The 13,467-nt window shown below is 38.8% G+C and overlaps 1 protein-coding gene across 6 annotated transcripts in view; it reads left to right on the top strand.

The window, feature by feature from the left end:
• RGS17 (regulator of G protein signaling 17) overlaps window positions 1-8,141 on the top strand; it is a 73,897-nt gene extending 65,756 nt beyond the window's left edge. For 4 of the 6 annotated variants that reach the window (XM_074580447.1, XM_074580452.1, XM_074580448.1 and 1 more), the window contains exons 3-5: window positions 1,265-1,354; window positions 3,284-3,518; window positions 7,056-8,141. In XM_074580447.1, coding sequence (XP_074436548.1) covers window positions 1,265-1,354; window positions 3,284-3,518; window positions 7,056-7,244 — 514 coding nt within the window. In that variant the 3' untranslated portion in view covers window positions 7,245-8,141. The remainder of the gene's footprint in view (window positions 1-1,264; window positions 1,355-3,283; window positions 3,519-7,055) is intronic. The other 2 variants (XM_074580450.1, XM_074580451.1) reach the window with 1 other exon arrangement.
• Window positions 8,142-13,467: the final 5,326 nt, after the last annotated feature.

Here is a 13,467-nt window from a genome sequence, read left to right as displayed (position 1 = left end):
TGGGAGCTTAAACTTCCACTTTTCAGATGAGCATTCGAGTTCACCTATAAACTTTGGCAAGCGCTTGAAAAAGTGTTGATGAAACTCATAAATGCAGAGGGGCTAGAAAGAAAGTTACTGGTGCTAAAAATGTCTCAAAGCTGGGATTTCTTCTTAAAGCTGAGCAGTTATTCAGATTAGTGGGGGAGGGAGAAGCTTTATGCTACCAACATATTTTTGTATATCACCACTTAGGATGACTGAGAGCATTGTTGTATGGTGAATACTCAATATTCAAAATATGAGCTCTGTTAGGATTGGGAGGGGAGATTTTTTTGTTTAATTGCTTGTTTTCTCTCAATTGGACGTGCAGGGGACACCTGATGAGGGGAAATCTCCATCTCATTACTATGTTCCACTTCTTAAGCTTAATTATTGGAACTAGGTTTCCTTTATGAATACTTATGCCATTCAAAATGTGCTTTATTGCAGTAGTTATCAGGAATTGTGTTTTCAGTGGCAATACCATGTTCCAGAACATTCTTAGACAGCACGCACAGAGGAAGTTGCTACCACTAAAGCAAATCCAATTTAAAAGATATTTACAGAAAAATACATGATGCCAGTTACCAGCTCAAAAGAGAAGAAAAAAAATTAATTTAAAAACACCCTCACCTAAAGGAAGTCTTTCTTTTCCTTTCTTCTGGTAATGTGAAGGTAATGGATGCCTTTCTATTAAGAGGCCAGTAAGTTTTACTTTTTGGACTGAAAAATGAATTTGGGTCAGAGAAGAAAATCATAAGGAGCTGCCACGACCTAAGTTCTGTACCCAAGCCATCTACTGCCACCGTATCCTGGAAAGAAAAAAGGGAACGTTCATAAAGAATGAACAACCATCCAGAACTGATGGGGCACCAAAGCCTTGTCGATACCCAATTCAGATATTCTTATCCCCCCCATCCTTATTGTTACTAATATTCTCAATTTACTAAGTGAAATCACTCCAGAAGTGACCTCTAAGTTTACGTCCATCTTTCAGTGGGTTAACTGTGAGCTTGTAAAAAAATTACACATGCTAATAGCAACTGTTAATTAACATTAATCAGAATTAAGGGAAAAAGTCATTATCAAAAATTTCTCTCCAAACTGTGGTTGTAAAATTTAGGGGCAAGAGTGAAAAATTACACTTTACATAGGTTTGTATATTTTAAAAGTTTGCATTACTTTAGTCATTGTTTTAAATTAACTTTCTCTAGACAAAATAAAGTGTTGTACTACATTGCAGCCTCACTGTTAGGAATGAAGATAGAGGAGACAATGCAGGAAGGCCAACACATACGACCAAAATGGAGAGTATCCAAGTCATAGAAGAATGGTGAGTTGGTCAAACTGTTGCCTAACAAATGTTTTTAATTTGCCTATAACTAATATCAAGAATTGCCTTGAGTTTTATGCTTTACGAGTGTCCTTTTAATTACTTTTCCTTCAAAAAATTCTACACAAAAGGAAGCAAAATCTGTCCTGACGATGAAATGCCAGCAGAGACATTCGTAAGTCAGGCTTACTTACAGTTTCTTATTTGTGGGGAAGGTAGGGAGGAATGGGAGGTGCAAGGATGGTTCCATAGACCTGTGGGTCTCTGTAAGAAGCCTGTGCTACCTGTGGGATCATTTTCTTCTGTTTATCCAGACAAGAAGAAAATCTAACCAGCATAAGTGTACTTTACAGTCAGGTTTTTATCATGGCTACCTTTCATAAACAGCTTGGACCACGGTTTCATTGGAATTAACCTTGAAAAACAGGCTAACATGCACTGAAAGCCTGAGCTTCTATTTCTGTCTAAAGCTTGGGCCCATGTTTATTGTGTTGAAAAAATGCTAACATATCAGTGGCCTTGAATTCTCTAATCCCATAAAAAGCAAATTAAAACTTAATTCTAGAGGATATGATTGATGGCAAGAGCAACCCAAACATCTTCTTGTTGCTACTTCATTCGTTGCTACTTCTTCATTGCTGCGCATGGTCATTTACAAGAAGACAACATCAGAAATTTCCACAAAATACTGTCACGAAGAGAGCTTCCCAATAGACAACGAGGGAGCACAGGATGCTTGTCAGCTCCATCCACTTCAGCAGGTTCTTTTCAGTCTCCTCAGACAGAGGACTTTTCACCTTCAAATCTGTATGTTTATACTTTTTGGTTCAGATTACAATTATTTTGCTGTATATTTTAAATGTTAAACACCTTCTCATTTATTACATCTTTTGGACTGCCGAAAAGCTATCACAAATAGCTTCCCATCATCCAGTCTGCCTTGCATGCAGAGTAGAGTTGATAAATGGACTTGAAGAGAAATCATATAGACCAATGTCACTTAACTGTGCAACATGATTACACAGAAGCTATTAACAACAGCTAGTAAAGCTCTTGTGTTGGATCCTATCAGGAAGAGGAGGGTGAATGCTCAGAATTAAGTTTGAAACCATATTTAATTGTTGTTAAGTAACTTGGAATATTACCTTCTCAAGCTATTCATTGGTACATTAATGGATTAGTGACGCAAGTTAGTCTTCTGATCACTTATCCAGCGCGTCCACTGTTACAAGCCACAAATAGTTTCCTTCAGAAAATGGGAATAAGGACTTTTCCCCTTTCTTCTCTCTCCAGTTTTGCCAGCAACATCCATCACATCTCGTGCCAATAGATCATCATTCAGGTCAATAGCACCAAACAGAGGGAAGCTTAGCAACCCTTAGGTACAAGCACAGAGAAATATGCTAATTTAAAAGCTCTCTGAATCACTATTTTGTTGGGCCTCATTAGTATGCTCTTGGCTGCCAAGAGCCTTTTGTTTTTCTTGTCCTTCCTGAACCAAATTGGGTGGCAGCCAGTGATTGGCCAAACACCATCAGAAGCAGGCAGGGACATCAGGTGTCATCTAAACCCCTCGTGAAAGAGAGTCTGTTGCCAGCTTCCTGAAATCACATCTCCTGTAACTGCAGAGGCAGGAATTCAGTGTTGTTGTGGGATTTTGTCTTTGAGTCTGATGGCTAACAACACTGGTAGAGAACTTGTAGAAAGCCAAGTGCATGTCGCGTAACATTAAATACATTTAGAGGGCTATTCAGATAATGAATGCACAAGTGAAGAGTGAACAAAATTTGCCTGTCACCGCTGAAGCCTTGTTGCTTCCAGTTTCCACTGTGGACTAAAGTGCAGTTGAAAGGAGAATTTTTGGACAAATGTATGAAAACAGTGTTACGAAAATAGAAGCATATTTGTAATGATACTTTGCTTTTGCAGCCAAAACCCTACTGCAGATGAAATTTTGTCTTGGGCTCAGAATTTTGACAAGATGATGAAAACACCAGCTGGGAGGAACCTTTTCAGAGAGTTTCTTCGAACGGAGTATAGTGAGGAGAACCTGCTTTTCTGGCTTGCATGTGAAGATCTAAAGCAGGAGCAGAACAAGAAAGTTATTGAAGAAAAAGCTAGACTTATATATGAAGATTACATTTCTATACTATCACCAAAAGAGGTAAAGCTGTAAATGTTACATATGCATCTTCTGTTATTCCAGAGCAGAAATGTTATACCCTGGATTTCCAGATGGGGGTCTGAAAGGCTGCCTGATCTGTCAGATGAACGTCTTAGTATGGACATTAAATCAGGAAAGGAAGGGACAGAAAAAGTAGAGACACAGGTGCTGGGCCATTTAGCATCACTGGCTACAACACCTCAAAGTTCACTGTAAGACTCAAGAAACTCCAGTAAGAGAAGGCTGACAAATAGGTATGCTTCTTTAGTAACGCTACATGCCTGCCAGAGAGAGGAAGTAATACAAATGGACTTCTGGAGAAAAGGCACCAAAATTAGGAAATTTAAATCAGAATCATTATAGATTTATCTGCTGCAACAGCTGTCTGGGAGAAAATCTAAATTTGCACCGGTAATTCCTATGTGAGAATCCAGGAATGGAGACCACATATTTTCCCTAATGAAAGGTATGATACTATCTAGGAAATTGTATGAGATTTTTTTCAACCCTTATACTGAAATAGACAAATTCTGAAATGATCTTCACCTGGAGCAATGAAAAAGAATCCCCTATCAAACCATCTTTTGCAATATATAAATATATAAGCACTATAGAAGAGTCTTTCTTAGACCACGTCACGTACCTTCAGCTCCTTTGCCTTGTCTATGTGCATTGCATCTGACTTTCTACTCAATAGCATTATGCTAATTTATGCTCACTGTGGACCTTGCTTCCTACATTTTACTTCTGCACTACATTCAGTAATAATTTGCAACTTCATTCATATGAATGAAGCCAACAGCAATTTATAGCTCCATTATCTTCTCTTGTGCCATAATGTATACTTCTGCTTCGGAGTGAGATAACTGCCAGCGCAGCAAGCTAATAATGAGTTTTCCTTATAACATAATATAATATCTCTAATACATATATATGTGCTGAATGCTCAGCTGTCTTTTTAAGCTAAAATCAACCAGCAGTTGAAATTCAAATACTAACTAAATGTTGTTTGACTTAGGGTTTAACAAAACTAGTCACAAACTTGATGCACTGGACATGCGTGCAGGTCATCAATCCAGTTGCTCCTGCCCCTACTGGACATCTTATGAGACAAACAAGAACTGCCTGCAATGCTTTAGATCAGCATGGGAGCTGAAAAGTTCTTGTTCATCCAGGCATCCCATTCCAGATGTTATCTTTTGGCATAAGAGCCAAAATATTTAGCATCACTTGTTCAGTGATGAAGTTACTGAGGCAGAAAGTCTTAGTGTTCTGAACAGATACCTTGTATTCATCTGTGTAGCAAGGAAATACCTTCTGTAATTCCAACTAGTTTTGCCATATGGCTTTAGCGAGTCACTGAAAAACTACAATGTAAATTAATAGTTCCATAATTACATTTTTTCATTCTATAAGTGCAATTAACTTTTAGTAGATTCAATGGCACAAAACCCCACCACCCTGACAAATTTGAGCTTTTTATCCCAGCTATTATATTTGATAATGAAGAACCAATTAGCTACCTGCACAAACTGTTTTTGCTAAGATACGTGCATGTGCATGTGTGTCAGGGGGAGAACTGCTTAAATCTTAGTGTGCCACTTCTGTGCTACAGAAATGCAATGGTCTAGGATTGAAATCTATTCCAATAAATTCCAAAGATACATGGCTGCAACACAGCTTCTTTAAACTACCATAAACGCTACACCCTTGCACGCTGTTGTGTCTAAAAGCAGGTAGACACTGTTCAAGCAGCCCCACTGGTCTGTTCGCTCCTGCTGAGCAGCCCGGTTTGCTTGCACAGCTACATTAGTTACACAATGAATTCGATCAGAAAAATGCCTGGGTTGAGAAACAGCCACTTTCAGATCGATCGATCCCTTAACTCAGCTAGCTGGGGGGCTGCCCAGGCAGCCCCGCCAGGATGGGAAAGGGGGGGAGGCTGTTGATGGCAGCCGATGCAGCACCCCTGCCCATCCGTATGGGAGGCGTACAGCTGGGACGCCTGCTGCGCCCTGGGGTGCTGAGCACTTGGATGGAGCGTGTAGATGGATTGCAGATGACGTGTAGATGAGTGTAGATGGATGTAGAGAGAATCGGGCTAAGCAGGCGTAAGGGATGTTCTGCAGAGGTAGCGTACTTGAGTAATAGGTACGGTTTGCTAGCATGAACGGGCAACAATTTACTCATAGTTAGGCTGCATCGCAGTTGTGCCTTGTGACCGACCAAGTAACAGCAAATCTTGGAGAAGAGTGAGCATGCCTGCTGTAGCAGTAATATACTCCAATATGCCAACAAACCAACAATGCAAGATTCTGTAGTTGGTACTGAAGATATCTCCTCACTACCACCCCACCCCACCCCATCCCATCCCATCCCATCCCATCCCATCCCATCCCATCCCACTGATTTCAAATACTTTGTTTCACCGTATACACAAATACATAACCCAGAAGCTCACACATCCACACACGTTCTGAGTTTTCATGTCTGTTAGCATCCTTCACATACCAAGCTATCTCAGTACGTGGAGCTTTCCAGGGTTCAACTCAATCCTTCAGAAATATGAATATCTATTTACATGGTTGCAGGCCGCAAACCGGTGTAAATCACAGTAGCTTAACTGATCTGTACTTGGTATTTCTCTATTCAGTCTTTTAGCCTTTTTCTTCTTAGCTGAGTAAACCTTTGCTGGCCCCGGTGGCTTTCCCTGCTACTGCCATTTCGTTTAATCCAGAAGGCATTAATTTTACTGTTTTTTGAGTATTTTGTGGATAAGCTGTACATTCACTCAAACTTCTAAAGAATATTCTAATATCATCTGTGCTTTCATCCCAAGCATAATATGCCCTTTTCTGCCTAGGTGCAGGAGTTCATTACAAATGGAAAGTAAATGAGAAGCTAAAACTGAGACTTGCTAACAACTTCAATACAGACACATGATATCCTGAAAATCACCAGCTGTTAAAGGGCCTTGAAAAAAAGAACAAATCTGAAATAGTTAATATTAACAGGGAGATTAATATGATAAAAATGACAAAAAACCTCTGGGTAATTTGCGAGTAACAAGTGTAGTGTCTGAAAAAAATTGGGAAAAAATCTGCAGGGCAGCCAGAAGAGAATGCTGAACAGAAATCTGCTAAAGGGTCAGAAAAAAAACATTTCAGCTCTCTGAATGAGAGTAATTCAACATTCATTGAAATAATTTTAAATAAGTAAAAAAAAAAAAGTAAAATAGCATATTTTGGGAAATCCAGGTTGCTGCAGAGCTTTATTTAGTTGCATTGTATTTTTTCTGTTATACGGCTGCACTTCATCTTACAGATATTAAGATGGATGCAAAGACCAAGTCAAAACTGAAATAGAGCTGATGGTCTCAGTCTGTAACTGTGTGGTGGCCCTAAAAGAAGCACAGAGCCTTACTTGAATAAATTGACAAACTCCGGCATGTTCTGGGGAGCCCCGTGAAATAAAAGTTACACATAACAGCCTTTCTGATATTACTGTTTAATATTAGTCTGTTCTTATCTTCTTCAGGTTAGTCTTGATTCCCGTGTGAGAGAAGTGATCAACAGAAATTTGTTGGATCCCAGCCCTCACATGTATGAAGATGCCCAACTCCAGATATACACCCTAATGCACAGAGACTCTTTTCCAAGGTTTTTGAACTCTCAGATTTATAAGTCTCTCGTTGAAAGTATTACAGGCTCTACTTCTGAAACTTAGTTCTAATTTTCAAACAAAATAACTTGATTTTTTTGGGGGGTGGGTGGGATGGAAGAAAAGTAGTTTAATAACATCTGGAGCTGGGTTCCTGGAGAACTACAGTTTAGCACTACTCAGGCTACTGTGAAGAAAACAAATACGTATTATGGTCTCTGTCTACATTTTTACCAAGGTCCTCCTTGCTCGAGATGGCACGGGAGGGGAACAATGGATTTGCCAAAATACATTTGTTTCACACTCCTTTCACCCTACTGCAGTCAAGATTGCAATGATGTATTTGTAGTTTTATGAACAGTCTCCTTGTGTATCCTCACACTGCATGTGCAAGGTAAAACTGCTTCACTTACCACTTAGTTGTTGCAATATTTAATCCAATAACATAAATTATATCTGTATTTAAGAACTTTTTTTGTGCAATACAGTCTTATGGTACATAGAAACAATTGCAGCAAACCAGAAAGAGGCTTGCATTTTTTAACATCACTAACTGAAAAAAGCCAATTTTTAAGGTGTAGCATTACTGAACATGCTCTACTGAGTACAATACACTGACTTTTTGAAGCCAATATTTCTGTACAGAAAAAAAAAAAGAGCTATTTATCACTGTTTATTTAAAATAAATCAAGCGGAGGATTCCTCTGGCTGTTCACTGCCAAAACTGTGGCATTTTCATTACAGAGTTTGCAATGTCAAAAAAAAAAAAAAGAAGAAAAAAAAAAAGCACAAACCACTTAAAGGGATCCGTATCTGGGTGACACAATCTATGCGCTGATATTGTTTAATTGTTAAAAGAACAAAGATTTTCAATGTACATTTCAGATGTCAGATACTGTAATTGATTTATTAAAGACTGGCTATCCAGTTCTAACACTGTTGTATAATGTTATGTACTTCAGCAAAAAAAGAAAAACAAAAACAAAAAAACAAAAAGCTTGATAATTTAGTTTTTTTAATAAAGAAATTTAATAAAAGATTGCCTACATGTAGCATTTTAGAGCATTTTAGAACATTTTGATGAATTGCATCTGTCCTGTAAGATTTTTTTTTTTGAAAGCTAAATCCAGTGAAAAAATGTTTTTAAACAAAGTAATGTTTTACGAGGTGGCAGGTTAAAGAAGTCTTATCTTAGCTTCTAACCTCATTGATTTCGAGTAACTCCTTGAAAACGAGGGGTTTGGAGAGTAATATTAAACCAAACTTCAAGGGCTCCTAAACCTGCAGTCCTTACCCAAGCAAAATGCCTACGGAAACACAACGCGTGTCTTTCCTGGGTAAAGAATCCTGTACTGAGCCCTTAATCAGAGCTAAGGCAGCACAGTACTCCCATCGCTGGGCTGCCATGGTGTTTTTAATAGGTGTTTGCTTGGCCTTTTTATCAAAAAAAGTCCAATTTTAGGATGCATTTTGATGTTTAAAGAGACAGTGACTCGGAACTTAAAAAAAAACATCTTCATACCTACCATATACAAGCAAAATGAGCGTTAGCATCCCTCACAAACTGCTAAAGATATACCAAGAAATGGCTTTGAATACTTGTTAAATATATATATATGGATGGATGTATGCGTGTATATATATATATTTAACACTGACAACTCTGGTCTTATACTAAGACTTCAGAGGCAAGGTTCTTCTCACTCACACAGGACTAAACACGGCATCAGCCCCTTGCTTTCGATGGGACCGGAAGGTCTGGCAGTTGTGTCCTTGAGTGGAATCCAGCCCCAACACACGTGGCTCCAACCACCCGGTTACTCCTCGCAGGCAGCCTCCGGTGCCGGCTCTCGCTTGGAGACGCTGCCGCCCAGGCGGGTCTGCTGCTATACAGTAACGGGTGGGATGCAGGTCTTAGTTTATTTTCTGGGGCTTATTTTTTTTTTCCTTTGTTTTACTACCTCTCATTTTTTTAATTTATTGAACATGCTTCAAAAAGCAAGTCTGGGGAATTTTTTTAATCATTCTTTTTACTTGAAACCTGTGTGCTTTTTTTGGATATATATATGAACAATTTAATGAACTGTTTCTTAAACTCATTTGGTTTTGTAATTTAAATAGAATTCAGGAGATGATTAAAAGGGCTATTCTCTATTCCCTATGCAAATATTTTAACTGTTGTAGTGTTTGACAAAATGGGATCTAAAAAAAAAAATCTGCAAAGTGGAAAACAAATCTGTTTACAGTGGCGTTGCTGACTATCCTACCATATTCAGCACTTTTAAATATTGTTATTTATGAAAATGTAGTTTAAAATGCAAGACAAAATATTTATAAATGTTTCTTTTAATAAATACCTGTTTTGTCTGAAAGTGTTATCGTGTTATGACAACTTTATTCATGTTGGTTAGCTACTTACCATTATGAATAAAATATTCAATTATTATACTGATAGAATAATAGCTATGATGTTTACAAATCCTGAGGGGGGAAAATTCAGTGAAAAAAGGACTGCCTCCTCCTACTGTGAAATGCTGTTAGAAAAAATGAATTTTTCTGGCTTTTTTTTCTTAATTGGAATTTAACTATGGTCCTACATATGTCTAGTATCATTTGATTACAGTTATATTTACTGTGGTACTAAACATATACAGCATCATATATGTATATATTTACATAGTGTAATTTCAAGTTTGTTGGTGTTTGAGGCACAATACATTTAGTCCACACATCTAAGCAATGTTTAAGAGACAAAACTGCATGCATTAAGTCTTTACAAATGTAGACTTGAATATCCTTAATGTTACTATTTGATGGTGACCTGCTAGTCATAAACTATCTTTATAAGATATTTCACACAGGTAGAAGTTCTTGTCAGCACAGACAAGTCATCCTTTCACAGACAGTTTTAAAGCTAAATGTGCACGCCCTAAAATATTATCTTGATTTCTAGCGTAAGATTCAAAAAATCTGTATTTGGAAACTGTTACATCATTTTGAAAAATACTACACCAATCTTCAGTGTAATACTGCAATGAAATCACGTTCAAAACTTCTTGTCTTAAATCCTCTATTTGGAGGGATTTAAAAATTTAACATAACATGTGAAGCTTCCTTCTTGGAGCAAATGCTCATATTAAAATGTTTAATACACTCTTCATCCATCCGTTTGGGTTTTCCAAAATTTTTTTATGAAAAAAATGCACATGGTCTAGATGGACAACAAGTCATGCCGTAACATGATCTCATTGCCTATCATACAGTTCTTTGAACACAAATTGTAAAACAGTCAAGCTATTAAACTGATTTATTGTGCATGCAGTGTACAATACACTTTGAAAAACTGCCTAAATACACTTATTCTATAGCCTGGAATAAAATAAGTATGTATTTAACTTGTATTTCAGTTTTTCATGAGAATGTATATAACAAGTGCACTACAGAAAGTGAGTTATGTTTTCGTCACTTTTGCCCAGTGTGTAATCTTTTCTGTCAAGCAGAGCCTAATGCCAAATAGCCACAAATAAGCAGAGCACTTGTGTACGCTCCTGACCTTTACCTTTCAAAGAAACTGAATATTTATTGTATTATGAATGTGTTCAACTTAGGTGTTTATAGTCAACTTTCATATAACTGAGCTGAAAGTAGTTTGGGATACGCAGGTTAAAACAAAACCTGCAGATAGTATCAAGAGTATTTAAATTCGACTGAAGGCACATATGTTATGAAGGAAACTAAAGGTATGATGGAGAAAAGACAGGTCAGTGACACAGGTCGCTGGGCTGCATATTCACCAACTGAGTCCAGGTACCATGGAAACGTGGCCATAGCACTCCCAGCTCCACAGCCTGTCCACCACTTGCTTAAACACCTGTGGAGTCCACATAATCTATTCGCAGGACAACAGAGAGTGGACACAAACCAGACTTAAGGTAGTAATAGCTCTGTTTCAAATAAAAAGCATGCTAAAGTGTCTATTAGACTGTGGTCTGAACTAAGCAAATAGAGGAGACCTACATTCTACCTTAAACAGCTGGGGTTTCAGCTGTCACCTGATGCCAGACTTGCTCCCCTAGACAGCAAATTCCATCACAAGGAGAAGCTGCCTGTGGAACCAGTACCTAAAAAAGGTGGGGGGCTCTTTCGGTGGGAGCAGCTTGCTGGACTGACAACGCCATGAGCCTGCTCAGGAACCAGCAGCTTCTGTATGCAGTAAGTGCTTGTGAAAGCCATTTAGCATAAGTATTCCACATCACCAATTCAAAAGCAATCAAAGCTGCTACAAGACAGTCTCCTAATGTCAGTGACTCTCTACACCATGACAGTAAAGCTCATACCTCTACAATATCTGTGAGCCTGCTCCCGACAGCGTTAACCCAGCCAACGACAGCCTGAGTCCTTATCAAATCCAACACTGCAAAAAATTAAGGTTGCACATAGACAGACAAACAGCTGCAACACCTGCTCCAAGTTGATTTGAACCATGTCTAACTACCAACTTCAAAACGGAGTTTTTCTCACCCCATAATGCTGTTATTTTTTGAGAGAACCAAGAGTAGCACTGTAGCACATCCCGGGACATGGCTGCAGTGACAAAGGTCTAGTCCTGTTCACCTAAAGCCTCAGTACCTTTGCAGTGACAAAACATCAGCCCTATTTATATTGCTCCCAAATACTTCTGCCAGCAGTAGAAGTGACTGGTTTGTGGGATGAACGAATAAAGCAATAATGGTGCCAAAATCAGCTGGGAAAAAAGTCTGTGTATTACTTTAATGTTATACCAAAGGCCAGATTTTGCCCCTTCCTTTATCCATAAACTCATCCTATGGAAATCCACCCTTACGATTTAAAACAGAGATACAATTCAGGTGATTCAAAGGCTGACCAGCAGACATTGACTCACACTACCTTTTTCCTTCTCAAAAACTTTACATTAAATCACGCCTTACTCTAAATTTCCAGAGTTCTGTGCAGTTGTCTCACAAGCAGGGTTCACACAGCCATTAAGACTCTCACAGTTTCTTTTATTGTTAGAGACCACCAAAATTTGGTCTATTAAATGCATAAAGTTGATCATTTTTCCTTTACCCTTCTGAAAGAAAGCTTCAAGAAGCTCCATGAGCAGTCAGCAGTGAGTGCAAGGGAAGACTTTGGTGGGTGAGATTTCATAGGCAACGGCCTGGGCTGTCTATCAGTGCCAGACTAGCCTGCACAGACTGTACATTCTCCGCAAAGCTCTCCGAGTGTGATTTTACTTATAAATTATTGCTACAGTATATTTTGACAATAAACCTTATTCAAAGTGGTGCATTTGGAATCATAGAAAAAAGTTTTTACCCAACCATTCCTTTTAACGTTTCACATTCCAAATAATAAATTCTCATGTTGACCGTATTGCCTTTGGATTTACACAATGGAACAAGACTTCTAAGTTTTCATTTCTGACTACCAAAACTACTTAGGCGTGCAAGCCTTCCTCTTGCTTTTGATATTACATTCATGAAAATAACAATTTACTAATGTATCACGTGGAAGCTACTGTTATTCCACCAGTGGAATTTACTGTTATTTCATCAGTGGAATTTAGTTGTAAAGTATGCTTACGTAGTTCTGTTTAGACATGAACAAGGACAGAAGAACAGCAAAGACCTGACTTTGACTCCTCCAATGATTGTAATATAAAATACTGCCTAATAAAGTTTCATGGATAGTTGCACATTTTTATAATAAAGTATATTCTTCAAACTGTTTTGAGTTCAGCCAAGAATCTCATTAATGATGTTATGTAAAACAAGGTTACTATGCCACCCTGTCTGCATACCAGAAGGGATTTGTCAGGATCGTCCCACAACACCCGTCACATCCCATTTACTAAACGACCGCGTCTTCACTGCATTCCAGCTTAAAACTTTAACGTGAGACACTGTGCTCAGATGCTGCATTTTGTAAAAGGTACTCTCAGCCTCACCACTTATCCCTGACGTGAACGCGCTTTCAATTGCCCTTTTTTCTTCTTTTCCTCTAAACGCGTGATTTTGCGCCTGCTTCTACTGTGGAGGTATCTTTCCACGAGTATTTGGGGCTTCCTCCTCCTCAGGGTGTTTTAATTCTGAAAATTTCTTCTGGAGCGAGAGGAAAAAGGAGAGTAACCTGGATATCCAGCCCCCCGCCTCCCCGTCCCCACAAGCGGTTGGGGTTGGCCGCAGGGTGGGAGGACACGACACCGCCCCCACGCCCACCTCAGCGCCCCCGCGGGCCCTCACCCCGGGAGCCCTGCTTTGAACTTGTG

This window comes from Larus michahellis, chromosome 3, assembly GCF_964199755.1.
Source record: "Larus michahellis chromosome 3, bLarMic1.1, whole genome shotgun sequence".
In the NCBI taxonomy this organism is placed as follows: Eukaryota; Metazoa; Chordata; class Aves; order Charadriiformes; family Laridae; genus Larus; species Larus michahellis.
Note: the sequence above shows the minus strand (reverse complement) of the source record. Positions and strands in the feature narration are given on the sequence as shown.